At 43.5% G+C, this 21,091-nt stretch overlaps 1 protein-coding gene across 10 annotated transcripts in view; it reads right to left on the bottom strand.

The window, feature by feature from the left end:
• Positions 1-21,091, bottom strand: part of NEURL1 (neuralized E3 ubiquitin protein ligase 1) — a 153,871-nt gene that overhangs the window by 12,655 nt on the left and 120,125 nt on the right. For all 10 annotated transcript variants that reach the window (XM_083845074.1, XM_083845077.1, XM_083845079.1 and 7 more), the window contains one exon: positions 8,625-9,305. In XM_083845074.1, the coding sequence (XP_083701200.1) occupies positions 8,625-9,305 (681 nt within the window). The remainder of the gene's footprint in view (positions 1-8,624; positions 9,306-21,091) is intronic.

Below are 21,091 nucleotides of genomic sequence, written 5' to 3'. Positions count from 1 at the left end.
CCCCCAGAAGGGTTTCTGGCAATACCGGAGGCCTATGGCAAGCACCATCTCAGGTGGTTCATTCACTTCCTGCTAATTGCATTACTTGTCTAGGCTGTTAATGACTATTTCACAAATATTATAAAAATAATGTACACCCACTGCCTGCACTCCAGGGCTAGCCTTTGAACTCACCCAACTTAAACTTCGTTTTTCCTGGCTCACGGGATGCTGTCGGTAAATGACCACTGCTGTCCAACTTTAACGGGCCTTCCCCACCCATACCCATCACAAGGACTATGCCAGGATCCTAAGTAAACATTGTACCTGAAAGAAAAAATAGGGGAGCATCCTGCCATAGCTTCTAAGAAAGATAAAGTCTTACACAACATACTTACTTGCACATATGTTGATCTCCCTTTCTTGTTTTAACACATCTGTTGCATAAATACAACAGCTAATAAAGACCAGATAATTACCAATAGTAATCACAGATTTTCAATGTTGTTCCATGCGTCCGCAGGTTCCAGAGCTTCCAGCACGCCGTGTAAATGACTAGATGCTGAAATCTGGCTGCAGCTTTCAATTGGCACTTTTAAAGGTGCACAAGAGAACCATGCACTTCTCACACATTTTAGTCCAGTGAGCACCTGACAGTCCCATTCATTTAGCTGTCTTACAAAATTCTCAATTTGATTTCTATTTGTTGGGAACCAGATTTTTAAGCCTGTCAGCTAAAATAATTTCCCTATCTCAAAATCTATTCAATATATGTTCTCACGTTTAACACCGTGCATGTATCAGGGCCATTGATTTTCTTATCTCGATGGAATCAAGGCTCTTTGAAAAATCTGGCACAAAAATCTGTGGGTACTGAGCTCATGTAAACAGCTGACTGTGGAGGTCTGTCCCATAACACACGCGCTCCTACGCGGTGAGCGAGCTGAGAGGTTACACAGACTGGATACTAGAGCAATGTAACCCTGTAAAGTGTCATATCTTCACTTAATCTTACCTGCTACGGATCTTTGGCCTTATAGTGATCCCTAGTACATGACAACCTGTGGTAAATAACCATATGCAAGACTCTTGTAGGACCTCATTTTCAGTCCTTACTATTTTTTAATGAAAAGTCTCATAGTTTTCTGCTCCTGGATGTAGCCTGCGTGGAGCTTTCCCACTTCATTTTTTTCCTCTGTTCACCCTTCCATTACAGGAAAAAAATGAGTAGATACATACCTATATTTATTACAGAATGCAGACTTTGGTGGAATTACACAGCTGTTTTGCATATTACAAGAGCAAAAGCCAATACTGAAGATGCAGTCAGGAACCTGGAACTGTACACTAATGGGCCTTCCCTTGACCTTGCAATCTCGTGGCAGGACACAGTGTACTGAGATCTCCTGGGTTCTTTCCCCTGTCTTCTCTCAGAAAGTGAGACAAGGTTTCTCTTGATATTCGCCAGACAGATCTCTCACTTGACACCGATACCGGAAATCTTGGTATTCCTTCAGTGGTACATCCACAAAAAGGTGGGCCTTATAAAGACAAGCTTTGCAAGGCCTAAATTCTTCTACATTGTATTTCAGTAACTGGCTTTCACTAATGCAAATGCTCCATCAGCTGTAGAGAGAGCTGCAAATACCAACCACGATTTTAGCGAGCTTGTCTCGGTGCTAAAATAACAGCTGTTCCCTCAGCACGCTCTCTGTTCCAAAGGGTAGCCATGTAAATTTATGCATATTATCACATTTTCTTGCCTCCAGTCAAGGCTGCAGGAGAGCTATTCTGTCCCATGGGGCCACCCAGGTCTTGCACAAGAGGGACTTTTGAATACATCATAGTAAAACAAAGGAACAAAGCACCTGTAGCTGCATGGGCACATGGTAGTTAAAGATCAACAATAATGCTAGGGAAGGATGTAATCATATCCATCACTTCTGAATGCTATAAAACACATGTATTTACGCAGCCAGTTGTTATGTTCCCACGGTGATGGGAACAATACGGCATTGACCAGAAGCCAGAGCTTCCTTCCCCTTGGGCTCACTGTTTGTGGCCAACCATGCTCTCAGAGCCCGGGCTCTGTACTGCAGTTCATCTCTACCTCTCAGGTGACTGACATCAGTTGATGATCCATGGGGAGTTTTGCATTCAACATTTCCTGGGCGATTTTAATTCTGAACAGAACAATACTGCATTTCTGAACGGAACAATGCTAAATTTTGTCCTTTGCAAGGCCGTGAAAACACAAGGAATTTTGCTTTGTGCTACAGAAATGTCCAGAAAAAGGTCAAAAAGCAGCCTGGCAGATTCTGCATGCAAAACCAGAAGGCTTATGTTTGCAGATGGGTGTCAGACTTAACCACGGTGTCGGGAAGCAGAAGTTAGATAACAAATCACATGTAGAACAACAGTTCAGATTTTCTTGTGGATCAGAGGAGTGTGCTTTACAGTTTCTCTAGAGTATTGCTGTCTGCTGTGTCCAGAAGGGCAGCAGGGCACCAGCACATCCATTATTTGCTGTGCAGTTAAGCAGGAGAAATGAAAGCTCCAGACGCTACAGCCCAAAATGCTGTCTGAAGCCAAAGAGCACATGGCAGACTTACAGGCCAGCTGGTGTCCCTCCTGACCCAAAGGGTGAAGTTCAGTGGTTAATCAGCACTTCATCCTGAAAAGTCCTGCGGGCATGGACACCGTGCGACGAGCATCTAGCTGAACCGAAGTGGAAGAGCCTCGAAGGGGGCTCCATCTCACTTTCTAGACCAACAAAGCACCCAGACAGATGCTTGGATCAACAGGAGGTCAAAACTGAGCCTGGATTAAGTAGCTGCAATGTATGAAGAACGAGAATTGGAGCTTTCATCTTGTTTAAGAAAATAAAAAGCCCTCTAAAAGAAAACAGGTATTAATTACTCTGACCAAAAAGGCTCCTGTTCATAAACCATGCCTTTTCCAGCTCCATCTCAAAAAGGCCCTTGGACTCAGGGTAGTTGGGAGACTACAGCAAATGTGGTTCTGTGAGCACAGGGAAAACTGCTGCCTAACCCAGCTGCTCCAGCACTATGCTCTGCCTGGAGGGACGTGTATAAATAGGGCGGCAGATACATACAGGAGATAAATACTTCCACTTTTCTTGGCCAGCACTGCTCTGATTTCTATGGGACACGCTACTGGATGAAAAGGGGTTTGACAAAGAAGGAAAAGCAAGAGTTTAGTCTGCTATGTCACTCTCTCAGTAGCCACAATAACTAACATTTGACAGTGCTGGTTCAAAGACTAGGCAGATTTTATCTCCTGACAGATGAGCTGTAATTCAAAGAGACCTGTACATGATCCCCTATCCTGTATATTCACCATAGGCAGGCAAAGACATTATGAGATAAGGGATATCTATACATCACTTTTTATGAACATCTCATTGCATCCAGGGATGGTTTATTATCCTAGTCATGATAATCACTTTTACTCTTACGGAGGGAAGTGTAGAGAGGGCGAGACATTCGCATGCCCCGGGGCTGTCACTTGGAGGAGGTCTGTTTGCTTTACCCAGCCTCTGCCCAGATGCTGGCTGATAGCTCAGCACACGGGCTAATGCTCGCTGACTTACCCACGGCAGGAGTGGGTCCGTGTGTCACATGTGACAAGATCTTCAGCTGGATGGCACAAGCCACAAGCAGGTACTAATTCTGACACTGCTGACGCTGACCCCAAGAGACAAGCATCTGACTGCATCCAACTCTCCATGACCATGCTGTTTTCCAAGAGACAAGTTGTAAGCACCTTGTCCACTCTCACAATACAGTTTCCCTTTGTGCTAATTCTCCTTCAAAGCATTAAATGGAAAACAGGACATGAATGGAGAGAGCTACGCAGGGCTAGAATCAAGCCCAGAATTTCTGGACAATGTAATGCTCCTGTGTAGGTCTTACAACTTAACATTAGCAATATGTACTTCACTTGCAAAGATAAAACCACATACAAGAGGAAGGTTTATAAAGAGGCATCTATTAATACAAGAGGACTTCTTCTGAAGAGGCACCGATTATTAACTCTCTTCCCTCATTTTTCATGTGCTTTCACAGTGTCCTCCTTAAGCCCCTTATTCCCATTTTGCTGACTGCTGCTGCAGGAAATCCCAAGGACCCAAGGATTCACAGTTGTTCTGTCCTGGTCAGCTCTTGCCCCCTGCCCCTTCCCTGCTCTGAGCCCATTGACAAAGTTCAGCAAAGTCTGAAAGGAGGATGGAAACCTCAGCAACAATTGATTTCTAAATATCTTGCAGTGTGTGCCTAAGGCGGCGCTCCAGCTCAATGCACACTGTAAAGGAGGCAGGAGAGCTTAGCCCATGCACGCTCTGCATTTACAGAGCATGGATGTGAATACACGTACCCACACCAAACGCAGGCTCTTGGTCAGCATGAGGACACATCCAGGGAGCTGCAAAATTGAGCAGCTGTTGCAGAGGGACTGGAGTTATTGAAGTGCATATGCGGACAGGACACAGATAAGCTGGCAACTCAACTTCATCAGTACAACTGCTGATGGAACATATTATGTCATTGCTCAAAAGAAGACTTCAATATTACTGGAAAGGATGAAATTCACAAAGGAAACCGCACACACAGACACATGCAAAAATATAAAGGAGAAGAAGGATGATGTTTTACATTCTGGTGATTCACTCTGAGACACAAGAAAATGAAAGAATCTCCCCAACCATTTGGCTCCCCAAATACTAAATATATAAACTTGTTGCTGTGATAGCTCCTCCAGACATGAGTCATACATTTTAAACCCTTATGGGGTCGATCAATTTAAATTCATAAATGAATTACACCACCAAAACCAGACCAATGTATCCAGACTGGCTCGTTTCAGTCTTTCAAAGCTGTTGCTTAAACTGTGTGAGAGTCCAAACGCTTACCAGCAAAAGCTGAAAACAGTAAATAAACTTTAATAGGCTGTTTTTGTCTACTGTACAGGAACAATGCCTGAAAACAAAACAAAACAAAACAAAAAAAATAACCCAAACCAGAACTAACAGAATTCCTGAAGGATGTGCAAACTCTGTTTCATTTCTACATGCCTGATAATCTGGGTTTCAGTTTGGTTGTCCTACATACATAACCCACAGAATTTCTGAATCAAGACCAGCACTCTACATATAAAATATTTAGAAATGCTTCCAATACTGACAAAAAGATCTATTGCCTCCCTCAATAGCTCGTTCCTGTAGCTAATTACCCACACTTATGTCTAATTTAAATGTGTCCCTTCATTTGCCAGCAGCTTGATATTCTTATGCTAGTATCTGCTACATTAATGCACCTTCCTCTTTCATTTATCTTCCCTCCATGCAGTAAAGTTGCCTTCTAACCTTTTCTTTGCAATAACATTGACATCCTTCCACCTCCCTTTGAAGATGGCTGTGGTCTCTCATCATGCTATAGTGGTGCTTGGGTTTCATTTATTTTCCTTGTGGTAGGGAGGCAAAAAAAAAAAAAAAATTCCAACATCATCTTCATTTTCTGCTTTTTTATTTCTCCTGAAGCAAACACATTGCCAGCATAAGATGCCAGGCTGATAAGACTGGAACAAAAGTCAGAATTCTTTACTATCAAACCAACCTCACACTGCCCTGCTCTCCTATAGAGTGCTGTAAGACCATCAGCCTGGGTAGAGATGGTCTCCCCTGATATTTAGATTAGGAAATGCTGTACCAATACCATGGAACAGCTGCTGGCAGCAAACATCAGCTTCCACGGTAAAGCCACTAGCCAGGAGAGCCCTGAGCTTTGTCCTTCTCTGAATCAGGATCAAATAACTAATCTCAGGTTGTGAACTGTATTACTCAGTGAAATACCATGAGCCTTCCTTGATTTGGTTCCCCAAATCAAAAATAAACCTTCTCTAGATTCAAGGGTGGTGTTGTTGCTTTCCACATTCTCCATCCTCCCAGAAAAGCAGAAAAGATGGAGAAGCAGCAGAAACAGCAACTTTCATTTGCTCTGTTTTATGGTTCACTGTGTGTGTGATGTTCTTTTAATACTGCATAACGGTGCTTTGATTATTCCAATAACGACATGCCCCCAGAAGAAGAATGACATCTGCTATATAAGATAGGTTTGGTACAATTATGCCTCTTGCAGTATTTCTGTCTCATTTCTTTCAAGGACATGGAACTTCACGTTTTCCATTAAAGCTAGAAAAGATGACTATAAACATGTCTTTTCCTGTGATATAAAGCTCAAACTACAAAAGATAGATCACACAAAATTATTCCTGTTTGCATTCTGAAGACGGAGCTTGTCATTAGAAAGATGAACACTTTATATTCTTCTTACATTTTCTAATATTATAATGACAGATATTATGGCAAGTGCCATAATCTGTTCCACTGCTGTGCAAACATTGCACATCACCTCCCTAATAGCACTGCAAAAGCTAGAGTTGGAAGTTCATTATTTTCTTTGCCTTCTATCAGGGTATTGATGGTCTACATAATTACTGCAGGTGCAGAGATGCGCAGTGGTGAGACAGCACCAGCAGTTTTCTGGGAAGCAGCACTGTGCTGATACTGGGAATGTAGTGCTTCCAGCATTATTATACTGGAAAAATAGGTCTGAAAAGCTTGGTTTGTATTTTAACACTTGTTAAAGATTACAGGCAAGCTCTTATTTCACAGCTTTTAACTGGGACACAGCAGCCTGCTGCCCAAGCTGACGTAGCTAAAGCCGTATGCCCTGCAAGGTCCTACCCTTACCTTGAGCAAGGCAAGGTCAGCAGGTTCAGTTCTCTTCATTTGCATCTCACGTAAGAACAATAACCCATTTTCAGCTTCTCCTCCAGCAACAGAGGCCAGGAGACGTCTGTTATGTGCATACAAATACAGGTAGTGTGGAGTTTTCCAGCTCAGCAGATTTCCATTGGAAAACATGGATTTATCTAAAACATTTACTAGGAGTGTACCAGTTTGGGCAGAACTTGTGAGCAGGTAGGGAGGACACCCACAGGGACTGGGAGATAACTTGCTCAACAGGAGGTTTGCCCAGGATGAAGGAGGCCCACTTGGGCACCACCCAAGTCAGTGCTCTGTTGAATTCTGTATGAGGACATGAATCTGATCTTCTGGTGAGACACATCCTCTCTGACCGGTTTCAGGACCTATTACATACAAACAGGCCGTTCACTCTGTGCAGAAGTGCCAGAATTAGTGATCTCATATGAAAGGGAGTACCAGTCGATGACTTTGTTTTACCAGAAGCCCATTGACCTGAGGATGTTTTCCTTCTTACGTATAAAGAAGCATTTAATCTTCCTGCTTGGACTGGGATCTGTTTGACTTCACCTACCATTATCAAAATTATGTGTTGGTGGACAGCAGAGCTAGCCATGGATTACATACAGTACCCTCCACAAATGTAATCAGGTTGAATTATCAGGGATTGAGTCCTGGGCTCCTAGAAATAAATCGTAGTATTACATTTGTCATCTGTGATCCTTTAATAGCCACAAAACACTGACAGCAAAGGCCTATGGTCAACTTTAAGCAAATTGTTTAGGGCACTTTAGACTGTGGTTAATGTGAACTGGACCCTGCAGACAGATATGTGTGTTCATAACAATTTATCTTCAAAGACTCTCCAAAAATCCTAAGAAAAGAGGTGTTTGTTTGGGTTTTAGTTGGTTGAGTTTTTCTTATTGGGTAAAAGGGGTATTTTAATAGTTAGGATTTGAGGCAAAAAGAAACATATGTGTACTTAAATGTCTATGAGTATAACAGTGTAAACAAGAAAGGAGCTCTTTGAAATAATCTCCAGTTAGCACAGGGCCAGGAATTACATCATGTTCTCAGAAGCCATCAATTACTTTCTGACAGCAGAACCATTATAAGGTCCAAATTCAAGGTCAACCACATACTACACTTGTGGCCTTGTGAAGATGCTTGCCCAATATCCACACACAAAGTGGATCAGTCACTTTTTTTTCTTTTTTTTCTGATTCTCTCCCCCATCCCACAGGGGTGGGGGGTGAGCATACGGCTGTGTGGTGCTTGGCTGCCTGCTGGGTTAAACCACAACAAGAAGGAAACCCCTCTCCTGTTGTGCTGGTCAGTGCCACGCTCTGTGCACCTCTGGCATTATGAAGCACGGGGCTTCCTCTCCACCTTCCAGCCTGCCTCTCACGTATGAGCCTGGGGGAAGCAATGGGGCTGCTTCTGGGGACTTAGACTTGCCAGAAAGCTAATGCACAGAAAAGGGAATCAGATCTCATTCCTCTTGCTGGCTATGCCCTAGATTAGCTCGTCCCAAAGCACCTCTCCTCCCCCTTCCTTGCTTCTCCCAGGTCAATGGTGACTCATCGGTACTCAGTGGAGGTCTCTGCGGCTTAATTTGTTATCAGAAAAAAAGATTTGAGACTGTCAGATGAAAGATACTACAGAAGCGGAAAGAGGTATGTCTTGTAACTCTGCAGCCATGCACTACGTACATTATTTTATTTTCCCTTTAAAAAAAAATTATACCTGATCCTAGAGTAGGGAGGGAGCTTTTTCATTCATTCCCACTACCCCTCCCCACAGCACGTCCCACCTTGCTGTTTGTGCACGAGGTTTTGGGAAAGGCAGGGGTCGGACATACCCAACAAACGGATCTGCATGACGGCACCGTGTAAACCAAAGAACATCCAGAGGGGCTGGGAAGAGTCCACGCAGACCTGCATGCCGCTGCTGGCACCGTTGTGACTCAGGTGCAGCTCGCCGTCCGAATTCACCATAAATCCCAAGATGTCTCCACTCTGGAGGGGCACCAGGACCCGGCAGACAGCCCAGAACTCCTTCCGATCGACCAGGGACTCAGGGTTATAGGGGAGGTCGCTGGGGCGCAGGGTGCTGGGGTCGCAGGACGTCACCCCGTAGGACAGCGTCCCCGTGCGTGCGGCGTTGGACTTGTTAATCTTGACGAAAATGGTCTCGTTGATCCGAAGGGGTCTGCTGGTGAAAACCAAAGTCCTCTCCTCCCGGGCATGTTCCAGGCGGGCCACGGTTTGGTCATCGAGGATTTTGACGTGGGCTCCCCGGAGGTGGTGGAAGCGGAGGTCGCTCTCGAGCTGGGAGGGGAGGAGGTGGGAGTGCTGGGAGTTGAGGGAGTTCTGCGGGATGGGGCACGTGGTGGCCGTCACGTGGAAGCTCTCCTCCTGCAGGTTGAGGTCGCACAGGCTGACCGAGAGGCGCGCGTCCTCCGTCTCCTGCCGCAGCGAGGGCCGGCGGATGGCGGTGAAGGAGCGGGGCCGCAGGCAGTCGGGAGGAATGATTTCGCTGTCTGCGGGGAAGGGCAGGAGAAAACAAAAGAGGTGTCACTGCAGAGAGAATGGAAAGTGCCCGGGAGTTTGCAAATCGCTACCGGTTTGATTCAGATGTTTAAAAGGGAAAATCAGAGACCTGCTGCCATTAATACATTTTCCCCTTTAAAATACGGGAGCAGAGTGCCTTAAAAAGTATTTGCAATTGATTGCTGTTCTTGTGCTCTCCACACCAGCACCACCATTTTCAGCTCCTGAGTAGGCGGACTCAAAATCGATGGAAAGAATTGACCAGGGGAGGGTCTCCTTGGAGAGGGGAAGCAGAGTGTAAATATATGAAATACACCCCAAACGTGCCAATCAATATCCATGCAGGCTCTGAGTTTTCATGCCCTGTTCGTTGTCTACAGCAATTCTCATAGATCTAGGAAATGAATTTCTAACTAGATATTTTTTGCTTTGAAACAAATGCTATGTTCAGTTCTAATTTATTTATCATCATATGAAATTTAATTTGTATTCCTGCATATAATTAATCATTAGTGGTCTGGTCCTTACTGCAAACCAGTACAGATATGGATTTCACAGTGTAGAACTTGGGCATATGCTGTTTTCTATAAATAACATACAATCATTTATTATCTCCAAGACAAATAATTAAAAATCAAACCCACAGATATATAACAAAGAAAGATGGTGCTTACGTATTCATACGCATCAGTGGAAACAGAATTGAACCTTATCCTCTTTGTTAGTCTCACCTGCTGTTTCAAGAGCTAATCATCAATTTATTCACTTCTTTTTTTTTCAATTTATTTCACTTCTTTTTCCAGGGAACATAATCACCTGCCTTTTATGCTTAAATTACTTTTATTTAACATATTCTTAGCTACACTGTTGCCATAGAAATTTCAAAGAGCAATATACTGAGAAGAAAAAAAAAACATTACTTGAACAGATTATAAAAGTAAGCTGAGATAATGCAAAGATTTATACATACGCTTAACTTTCTGTGCTACACGAAGCCTATCAGCATCAAGAGACTACTCTCTGTAAGAAAGCTGAGCATGTGGAGAATTCTCTGCAAAAATTACAATAAGCTATGACCCATATTGACTATTCCCCCACAGGAGCTATGCCTGCACCAAGCCTGAAGACTGAGTTGTGGCTTCAAGCCAGGCTCCAAACGACATGAGGTGGGACCACCCCATATAACACAATCCCCTGACAGCGGCACGAAGCAACACTGCCTGATCCCAGCCTAGGACCTGCCGCAAACATGGCACAAGGTGGAAAAACAAGAAGAGGAAGAGGAGCAGAGACTCATTCCTAACCCATGGGCGAGACCCTTGCAGGGCACACCTCTTCCAGCCACGTCTCCTTGGGATTTTCTTTTATGACAACAAAAGAGCAGGAACCCAGGTTATTTCAGGATTTTCCCCATGGGATGAGCCCTCTCCTGGTACACCAGAGTAGTGGTTCTACCCTGGTGTGCCAAAGAAAAATGCCAGCTTCTGAATAACCAACATCTCCCGCAATGGGTGAGGTCTGACTAACAGCCGTTGCTGCCCATCTCTGCTGGGAGACCTGACAAGAGCACACCCACACACAGTTTGGCTTCAGCAGGGATCTTTGCTTTGCTTAAACTGGATTATTCCAGGCTTCTCTTTAAATAAGCTGCTATTACAAGGGAAGCACAGTCTCAAAATAAAAAAGGGCTTTGCTTCTCATATTTGATTTTCCCCAAACTGATATTTCAGCTTCTCTTCCCAGAGGTTAATTAAAGAAAAAGAGGAATAAATAAAATCAAAAATTACCCCAAGTAATTTAGAAGCAGGTTGCATTAATGCTTTGTAATATATGGGCTAGCATTTGCATTGCAAGTGCCCCTACTGGATAGAATTAGATTTATTTTGCCTTCTTTTGGCTGGAAATCCACAGAGGAGAACAAATTAATACTGGCAGCTGATGACGATCCTTTGGTGTAGGTGAATGGGTAGAGACCTTTCTGAATAGGAACAGAAGGTCCTTTCTATTTTATTCCCTGTAACTATGCATGTGCAGCCTGGCTGACAACTGTGATGTGTGGGTAGCTTGCAGCCAGGGTTTTGAAACAGCTTGTTTTCCACCAGGATGCTTGCATTTCCCTTTGGCTGCTGGACAAAATATCTCTTTCTATCTGAAAAGAGGTTAAGAGAGATGAAGTTCTTCAGCAGCCAAGACACATGGCAGTGATAGCAAACCAGGGTTACGCTTCCAACTGTTTTACTTAAACCCATCAGTAGCTCAGACGCCTAGCCACATAAGGGATAAGATGTCTCAAGCATATGGGATTGACTGTGAGACTTAGTTCATTAATGTTTGCAAATATCCATGGAAAAAAAAGGATTGCAGTTTACTGGCATTTCAAATAAATTTGTGAAAATTTTGAGATGAGTGTCTAAGAGATGCTGGCATGCTCCAGGGCTCTGTTTTTTCACAAATCACAAGATAGCCAGCCAAAGAAGAAAAACAATCCCATCGCATATGAAGTAAAATGAAGTGGGATTCGTCTTTTGGGGTGGCAGATAAGTTGGAAGAGATGTGGAATGCCATTTATCCAGAATAACTGATAACAGCCAAGGGCTATGAAAGAACAATTCTGGTGAAATGTGAAACAAATGGGGTGACTTTGAGCAGATTCTTTCCCCAAAGGAACCCAGAAACAAGTTGTTTTCTTCCCCCAAAGCTTCATTTACCACTTTGCTAACACAGACCCAGCTGCTCAACTGACTTTTAATGCCTACAAAGGAAGGACTCTCCATGTAAGTGTGTTCAGGAACATTTCTATTTGCAGAGACAAACCGAGAGCACACATCAAAAAGACAGAATGACTTTATGTGATGAGACTGTATAATACGAAAGGGGTCCCAGGGCCGCCACCACGTGCAGCTTGGCACAGGCTGGCTGCCCAGGTAGCTTTCCAGAGAGGTTTTGTTGACTTCTGCATCCGTACAGTTCTGATGCCGATGCTGTATTCATAGTCTTAAACTTTCCAGTAGTGATATACCCTTAGCCAAAGCAGAAAGGATTTCCACTAAATACAAATTTTCTGCTCCTCAGTTCAAGAACCTGAGGCACACTGAATTTTTGCAAAGGAGGCCTGACTTCACAAATTGCTTTGTATCTTTTTCTGGTTTTATTTAATAAAAAAATAAAAAAAAAAAAAGTGAGTAGGAGTAATTTATTTAGCAAAGTAGAGATGAAGGGCACTTAAGCAGTTCAGCAGTCTTCTGTTTTCTCCCCCTCTTTAGCGATGTATATCTACAAAATTTATATTCTCAGCAGCTGGTTCCTTGCATACTAAATTAACTTGAGGTATCTTCCTCAGACAAGAGGCTTCAAAGCTCTCCGTTTTCCTGCTCTGAGGGCATGGAGGAGCCTCCTGCTTTCTGCAGGCTCACAGTGACTGCAGTAACACTTTAAAACAGCGGTTACGAGGTGCCGGTGAGCAGCCAGATACAGCCGGAATCGCTGCATCCAGATCAGAAGTGTGTCACTACCGCCTTTTATTTGAACCGCTGCCAAGTGTTGACTTCCTAAGACCATCTATTTCCTTAAACATGTGTAATAAAAATAATATATATTTATTACAGACATCACATGCATGCGTGTTTACTGTATCTATGTGCACATTCAAACACAAATGCATTTCTAGTCACCAGCATGCACACATCGTCTCAGCCCTATACAAACCCAAAGGGGATGTACTGCCATCAGGCTGTCAAATCATTATTTCCTTCTTTTCCTTTTCAGTATTGTTTGTTACTGCCTAAAGAGTTGACTTTCCAAGGTCATGAGCGGCAGGGATTCACACACCTGTAGAGGATTTGAGAAGGCAGAGTGAACTTGGCACCCACACAGATGCACGCACGTACTGGAAACTCCAGATTTAACTGCTAGCTCTAGGGAAGCTGACCTCCCCCTCTCCATGAGTTTTCTGACACTGGAGCAAACCTCCAGCCTCACATAAATTGAGTGGGCTGCGACCACTCTCCAGAATGAGCTACAGAAGACCTAACATAAATAAATCAAACTTGAGACTTATGACCAAAACAAAACAAAACAAAATAAAATAAAATAAAATAAAAAAGAAACCAACAACCAAAGCTTTAAGATTTCAGGAATCAGGCTGATAACCTGATAACATAAGAACCTATCCCGTTTCTAATGATCTTTCCTCCCAGGAGAGAGAGATGCTGAGAAGACAAGGAACAACCTAGGGATTCCTTGTGTCTGGAGAAAATTTCTGTCCTCTGCTACTAAGTAGAATAAAAAATTGGTAAGGTCAGAACCTTGCTGGCATGTTCCTCTCCTTCCAATGCGCAGCCCCATGTTCTTTCCTTTCTTCTGTTCTTTGCTTTACTTCTTCACAAGTGCATTTCTCTTCTTTCGATGCCCCATTTCACCAGCTAGTATTACTTTTAATGTGTACTGGTGCTCACTATGTAATTTCCATGACCAAAGAACCTCACAGGTGCTAAGCTACCAAAAGACATCCTACAGTCAGTGGCATCTACAGGACTGTACTGTGTAAATGTACAACTGCAGAAGGAGTTATACCGTATCACTCCCACCATGCTGGAGCAGCTCCATACTCAGGAGCTCAAAGGCAGGCTGCTTTTCCCACTGTCAGTGCTACCTGTCACATGGGGTTACGCAGGGAGGATAACGGGGCTTCCAGCACCTGGGCTCTTGCACCATCTCCTCCATGGTCCACAGCAGACTTGTGCAGCTAACAGTGCATTTGGCAACACTTTGCCATTGAAGGGGATGTCTCTGAAATATGAGGCAGATGTACTGGGCTGTAAAATAATATCACCCTCAGAAGCAATCGGGAAAAGCAACCAGTCACAAGACAAGAAGCAAACCTATGCTCCTGGAAACCCTTCCTCACACACAGCCCTGTGCTCCCCATCGTGGGAGTGCAGGTATTGATCCTGACCGCAGTCTTTGCTGCCTTGCTGAGCCAGTCATTTCGAGCTGATGCATGCTGCTGGGAACCACCAGGCTTCAGCCCAGAAGTAGCCAGAGGAATTTCTATACATTGTTTATAGCTCCATTTATTATGAGCTCTAAGGCAGCTGAGGACTGAAAACTCAGCAAAATGGAAACAAATTATATTCTCACTAATCCCTCAGAAATGAAGGATGAAGATCATTGTGACCTGGGGGCAAGTAGCAATACTGGCTCCCAAATACTCTTGGCTGCCAGCTTCTCCACCGTGTGTACAGCACCCAGTCCACAGCACCACCTCTGCTGGAAAGAAGAGCAGCCCTGACTGGATCTGGGAAGAGGAGTATTGCTGTGTGGCCCGGGGTTCAAAATTCACCCAAGTTAAGGGGCAAATGGAAGCCTATCTGCTGCAGCCTGCTGCACTCACAGTGTTTGAGATGTCCTCACTACCAGAGGATGCTCTTGCTCTAGGCTATCTCAGGCTCTGCCACGTGTATCTTAACTGTTTTACTGCACCAGGACAGGCTAAGCAAACAGGAGAGTGAAAATCACCCTTACTTAAAATAAACACGGCAAAAAAAAATGAGAAGTGAAGAAAGCCGAGGCCACGCTCATGGTCATTAAGAGACAACGCTCCACTCAGAGAGCACGTCCAAAGTGCTCTTGCCTGCTGGCATCGTGTCAGAGCAGACACTTGTAAAACTATTTGTTTTTCTGCAAGTTTGTACGCTCCATGTGAGGTCTGGAGAGGAGGCTGGGCTCTGCTGCGCTCAGCGTAACGCTGCCGAGACCCACACTCCCGAGTGGATGCTGCTGCTGGGATGCTGCACACAGGTCTCCCCCTCCCCTCCCTGCTTGTTACTGTTAAATCCTGAATTTATATGATCCGAGACCACTCCATTGTGTTTACTTCTCATAAACCATCAGGCGCCAGAATGCAGCTTCTCGGATCATGCAGTGAAGCCACTTTCAAGAATTATTGTAGCATGTGGGAGGCAAATGTTTAAAATCTCTCAAAGGAATGATTCAGACTAAAAACCTCCTTTGCCATATACTTAGGAATTCACTTCTACAAAGTACATTTCCCTTTATGAACAACCGAGAAATCAAACGGCCCAAGTTATTGCCTCAGATCAACTATTCCTTCTCCTTGCAAAACACCCACATAGAATCAAGGACATCAGTTAAACAAACACCTACTTATACAATACCTGCACATGTGCATGTCTCTATTTCGTTGATAGTATAAATAGCCCGTTTCAAATAAAACTGCTTCCTTCTGCTCTCGTTGCTCTGGCTCCTCTCTTTTTTGCATGATTACAGGAATACATGCAAAGCTACAGCCAACAGATGATCTCACTTGTAGCAGCTATATGTGTAAGATGCCCGGGCTGCTCTTTAAGAGACAGCAAAATCTTTTCTGGGGCAAACAGCATCTAAGATCAAGACCCAGGTGCTGGGCTCTGCAGCAGAAGATGCTCCTCACCACGTGAACAGAAGAGAGATATAAATGGTGAGAGGGAGGCAGAAAGAATTAATGTTCTTATTTTATAGATAAAATAAACTGTGGGATGGGGTAAGCTGTCCAAGGGGACAGTCAATTTCTCCAGCAGAGGTCTTAATTGAAAACTCTTGGGGTTCAGCCCAAGGCACAACAAAACCACCCCATTTCCCACGTAGCACCCTCTCATTTCCTACCTCTCCATTCAGTGCTTTATTCTCTACCTGCTGCTCCTCTGCTTCCATCTGCAGGTTCCTCTCTCCACCTCAAAACTCAACCTCCTTGGGACCCTTGTCCATTACGGGATCCCATATGGTCTGCATGGAAACTGTTGTTCAAGAATTCCTTCTTCTTCAACACACCAGCTTGGCATCACTGCATGGTCAGTGGATGGCAAACATGTTTTTTATGTGCATTCCCATGGTTAATGTGGGAGTTAATGGCTACATGCAAATTTTGGCTTCCTGCTCGTTGCAATTTGGAAGCTGAGCTAACTGATACAGCAGCCATTTTCATTGCAGGAATGAGAGCTATGTAAATCAGCTGAGCCCATTTATTTGCCTACAACCAACACAGTCCAAACTAGCTTTCTGAAAAGCCACTCAGGTGTCTTGCCAATATAGCTGAAAACATCAGAGAGAATTACTGGTGTAACCAAGGGGCAGACATCAAAGTCCACTCCAAGGGTTACAAAGAGACCAAAGCTGGAGTTCATCTGGGGGAGAAGTCGTTCACGTTCACACAAAAATTGTCACCAGATTTTAAAACTGGTCTGCAAAAGAAGCCAGACCACTGGCTCTGTGGAGCCAACTGCAAGGCTATGAACATCATCCGCTTTCACAGAAATTAGTGGAAATCAACAGTGTTTAATTAGCACCTCACTGGACTGGCCTTTGCTTTGTGTTCCTGTTTGTTTGGATCGAAATCAACATTTCTTTCCAGGCATTTTGGGAGAGACTGAGCACTAAAGCTGTTTGGTTTGCATGATTCAGTTTTGGAGATGTGATAAAAATGGGATGGAAGAGAAAAACTTAGCCATTTCATTGTTACCAGCTGCTAGATGTTCGATAAAATCATTGTGCAAATCTGGTAGCTTCCTATGGCTGTTAGCACCAAATCCTGATTTTGAGGAGTGGTGCCTTTGTACCATTAGGTACATCAGGTGTCCTGCCTAAGGACATGTGTCCTGAGGATACAAATATCCTCCCTTGTCTTACCAGGATTGTCACAGATTTCTTGTCATGAATGGTCAGTGCTGTACTCAGAGTACAGATGAAATATCACAGCAAAACAAATCAGAGACAAACAAACAAAACAAGAAAGCAAACAAAGAAAGAAAAAACAGATTTTAAAGGAGGGAAAGGAATGTGTGCTTACGTACTGCAAGCCTCTGAGTTGGAATATTCAGAAAGAAAAAAAAATACAAAACCCTGACTTTAAGAGAATTGCAGATGTTTTTAAGCCAGAGTGAACAACTGTGGCTTCCAGGCCAGCTTAGTAATTGAATTGATCATCTGCATATTTTTTAATAACATCTAAGGAATGAAAGCATACAATTTCATACATGGACAGACTATAGTTTAAGGTACAAAGGTTGAGTACTGACTTATAAATCATAGTTTTGGGACATGTGCTATGTAACAAAGTGCTCTGAACCAGTCTGGTTCATAACAAACATTCATGCAATTCTGCATAACATCTGTAAGCATGTCAAATTGATTTGAACATATGAAATGGCACAAAGAACATAACTAGCCTCATAGAATTAAAATAAATTACTGTTTTCCTTAGCAAATATGAATGTTTTGAAAGAGCCTGACAGTAGATTATGAAGAACAAACTTCCATACGCGTGTTATGGCTGTGGATTTGTTTTCTTTTCCACAAAAGCTGATGCTCAGAGTCTGCAGGGTGCTGGCAGCCTCTGTGTTACAAACAACACATTTTGTTTTTTGTCCAGGAAGGCTTTTCGCTCTGGGTAAACTCATCTTCTCCAGCCAGCGGTCACGCAGACTGGCAGATGTCCTTCAGGTTAAGGACATGCTTAACTACTGCTACCTCTGGAGGTCGGCACCTCCTTGTTTGGTTCTCTTAAATGTGTTCATGGGTTTTCCATTTGATGTTTCCTAATTCCCCATGAAGTCATAGAAATACGGTTTCAACAGAAATCAAGTGGCTTGGTTTTGTGGAGACCAGTTAATCCCCATCACTCCCTCCTTAATCTATCTCCCACTAACACGCTCTCTGAATTTTACTCCTACCCCTGATGGAGTCCAGCAGGTCTGGGGGAATGGAGGTGGAAATCATCCCATGATCAGCTATTATTATTATTATTCCTGTTAGAAACCACAGAAAAGCAATCAGCACTTTTAGGATCATGCCTACACTATTTTTAATTTCAGTCCTGCCCCGCTCTGTACAGTGTCTCACCTTTTCTTTACATGTCCTCTTATTCTATCTACCACTGTCAAATCTTTTACTACTTGTCTTAATTACCTGTGCAAGAACTAATTCTCCATGGAGTCTGACAATTGTCACTTTATCTGAAGCTTCCTGATCTTTAAATGTAAATTCCTCTTTTTTTGAAAGTTCTTTTTTTCTTCTTCTTCTTCATTTTCTTTCTCCATTGGGAAATTAAAGCAATAATTGCAATTCCTGGTTGTCAAATAACTTTACAGGGCCCTCTTTTCATACCCAGCTGCTCCACCAGTTATTCCTGGCACTATCATCCCTTTTGCTCTCCTCATCCCCCAAAAACGTCGACCCTCTTTTATCTTTCCTATTGACGCAAGACAGTAGCTCAGAACTACATGCAGTGCTAACCCCACAGCTTTACCTTTTACCATTTACTGTCTCAGACTGCTATGGGCCCTCCAACAACTCTATTTCTAACGTTCTTTGCATTACTGTGAGAATGTTTCCATAGCATCTCAGTGCTCACAGCCAATTTCCAAGCTACATCAGACACATCCCTTTACCCCCTGAATCATCTGACAGCAATTTTCTTCAAAACAAGTGCTTTCTCCCTCCTTCCCATCCATCATCCTCCCTCCTGTGGTATTTATGTACCCTGCATTTATCCTTTTTCACCTGCTTTCATTTCCCCCTGTGTTTTCCTGCCAAGAGTGGAGATGATGAGTACTTCCCTAACTCCTCACCGCATGTCCCAGCGAGAGGCTCCTACCATTGCTGACAGCTTTACAGACAGCTGAGCAGTCAACATACCAACAACCCCCTTGTCCCTGCCACAGCCTCCTCAAGGTCCAGCATCACTGCTCATTGACCTGAAACACACCACTAGGTCTTCCCCACTCCCTTAGGAAGCACAGAAATGCTGCCGGAGATCACCTGAGCCCATATAGTACTGGGCCCCTTCTGGGGCTTGCTGCCGTCCCTTTTGGTCTGCTAAGGGCACGGATAAATGATGAATGGTCTGGGCATCACAGGGATTTTGCCTCCTCGCAGTTACCTAACTAACAGAACCTAAGATTACAACATTTTCTAGTGAAGACACAACCTGTGAAGGCAGTGATAACACCTAATATTTCAGTCCACTGCCTGAAGAAAAAATAGATTGAAAAATACAGCAATTCAGGATAACCTGAAACAAAGCACTCAGTTTATCTCACTTCCTTTTATTAAAGCAAATGACTACTGAACCAACAGCTACCACAGTTGATTTCTGGGGCTTATTTAGAAATTGCTCTGGCAATTTTCAAGATTAAAATGTTATTTCAAGACTCAAAATTGAAATATATCATTTTGAAAATAATGAAAGAAAGCAGCTACAGTTTGCCAAAATTGTTTCAATTTTTCAGCAATGACTAATTAAATTTACAGAACATCTCTCCTCCTCCATGCTGGTTCCTCACCTAAAGATCCAACAATTATATTTCTGAAAGAATGCACATAATGCTATTTGTCCATAATATTTTCTTTGTCTTAATTCCCAATATCCACTTCTTGGAGAATTTCCACCCCAGAATCTCATATGAAGAAGCTCTCAAAAAAATTTCTGACTCATTTTCCACATGTACAAAACGGCATTGCAGCTATTACACCCCATCTACTCCACTCCTATTCCAGAGCTTCTATGGTCTGCAAGAACCATTCTCCCAGTGATGCACAGGAACAGTAAATCAAGGCTCTCTTTGATGATCTTGTTCTGAAATAGCACAACTACTGCAGTCTGCACCATCAGAAAAGTTCAGCACATGTTTGGGTCTATTCCATTTCACAACAGCATTTAAACATCCACTTCATCTAAACAAATATTTATAACCCACTGAATACAACAGGACATATACGTGAGTTCATTAGTAGTCTCAAATCAACATAATTTTCTGCACCAGAGCTACACAGGGTAAGATTTAAAAACTAAGTTCCATGACAAAAAAAAAAAAAAAATCTAACAACAAACTCCAGTCTCCACCATTGTCCCATTGCATGCCGCCAGAGAAGTAAGCAGCAAAGGAGATTTCCTAAAATAGTAGCCCTGAATCAGTCATTTTAGCTGTCACAGATGGATGAAATTAGGAGGGAAGCAAAGAGGGAGAGCTGATGCTCGATTCTGCCAAGGTATGTAATTGGAAAGTTCATCTCTTCCATAAATTCTTTATATATTCAGTCATGACAAATGCCCATTAGGCTTTTGATTTCTTTACAAATTATTTTGATGCCCTGAACTAAAGAAACTATGCATCTTGTTACCAAAGTCTCACCTAACTCCTGAACAAGCAGAGGTGAATTCTGCTCTCACTTACCCCAGGGAAAGCTTCAACACCTTGGCTATCAGTAAAGCTGATTTAAATGCACAGATGATAGGACGTGGCCTCAGGAGGCTCAGACAGAACAACAGAAGGCTTTTCTGAAGCTGCAAGTTGAAAGTATAAATAAGACTAAGCCAGAGGGCCGCAGTCTGGCTGTCAATCAGGGCAGTGTGACCTTGCTGAAGCCAAGGGATTCACGCGGAGAACAGAGTCCATCTGACGTGCGCTGCCTGATGCTGAATTCAGCTGCAGCCCCAGCAGACAAACCCTCCTCAGCCCCTTGAGGAAGGGGGCCTGAGGACTCAGGTGCCAAAGGTTTCTGCTCTCTCCACATCCCAACTTCCTACAGCACTGCTTTTCTTCCTCTTCCTCCTCCCTTCCCCACCTGGTGCTATAAGCTTAAAAACCCCTGGCCCTGCTGGGATCCTGGGGTTGGAGCCAGCCTGGGATGACTCCAACAGTCCTGTGCTGGACTGTCAGATTTGAGTCATGCATAGACGTAGGGGAAAAAACCTTCCTGGGGCCATTTCACAGCACCAGCT

Source organism: Anser anser (assembly GCF_964211835.1).
Source record: "Anser anser genome assembly, chromosome: 7".
Lineage (NCBI taxonomy): Eukaryota > Metazoa > Chordata > Aves > Anseriformes > Anatidae > Anser > Anser anser.
Note: the sequence above shows the minus strand (reverse complement) of the source record. Positions and strands in the feature narration are given on the sequence as shown.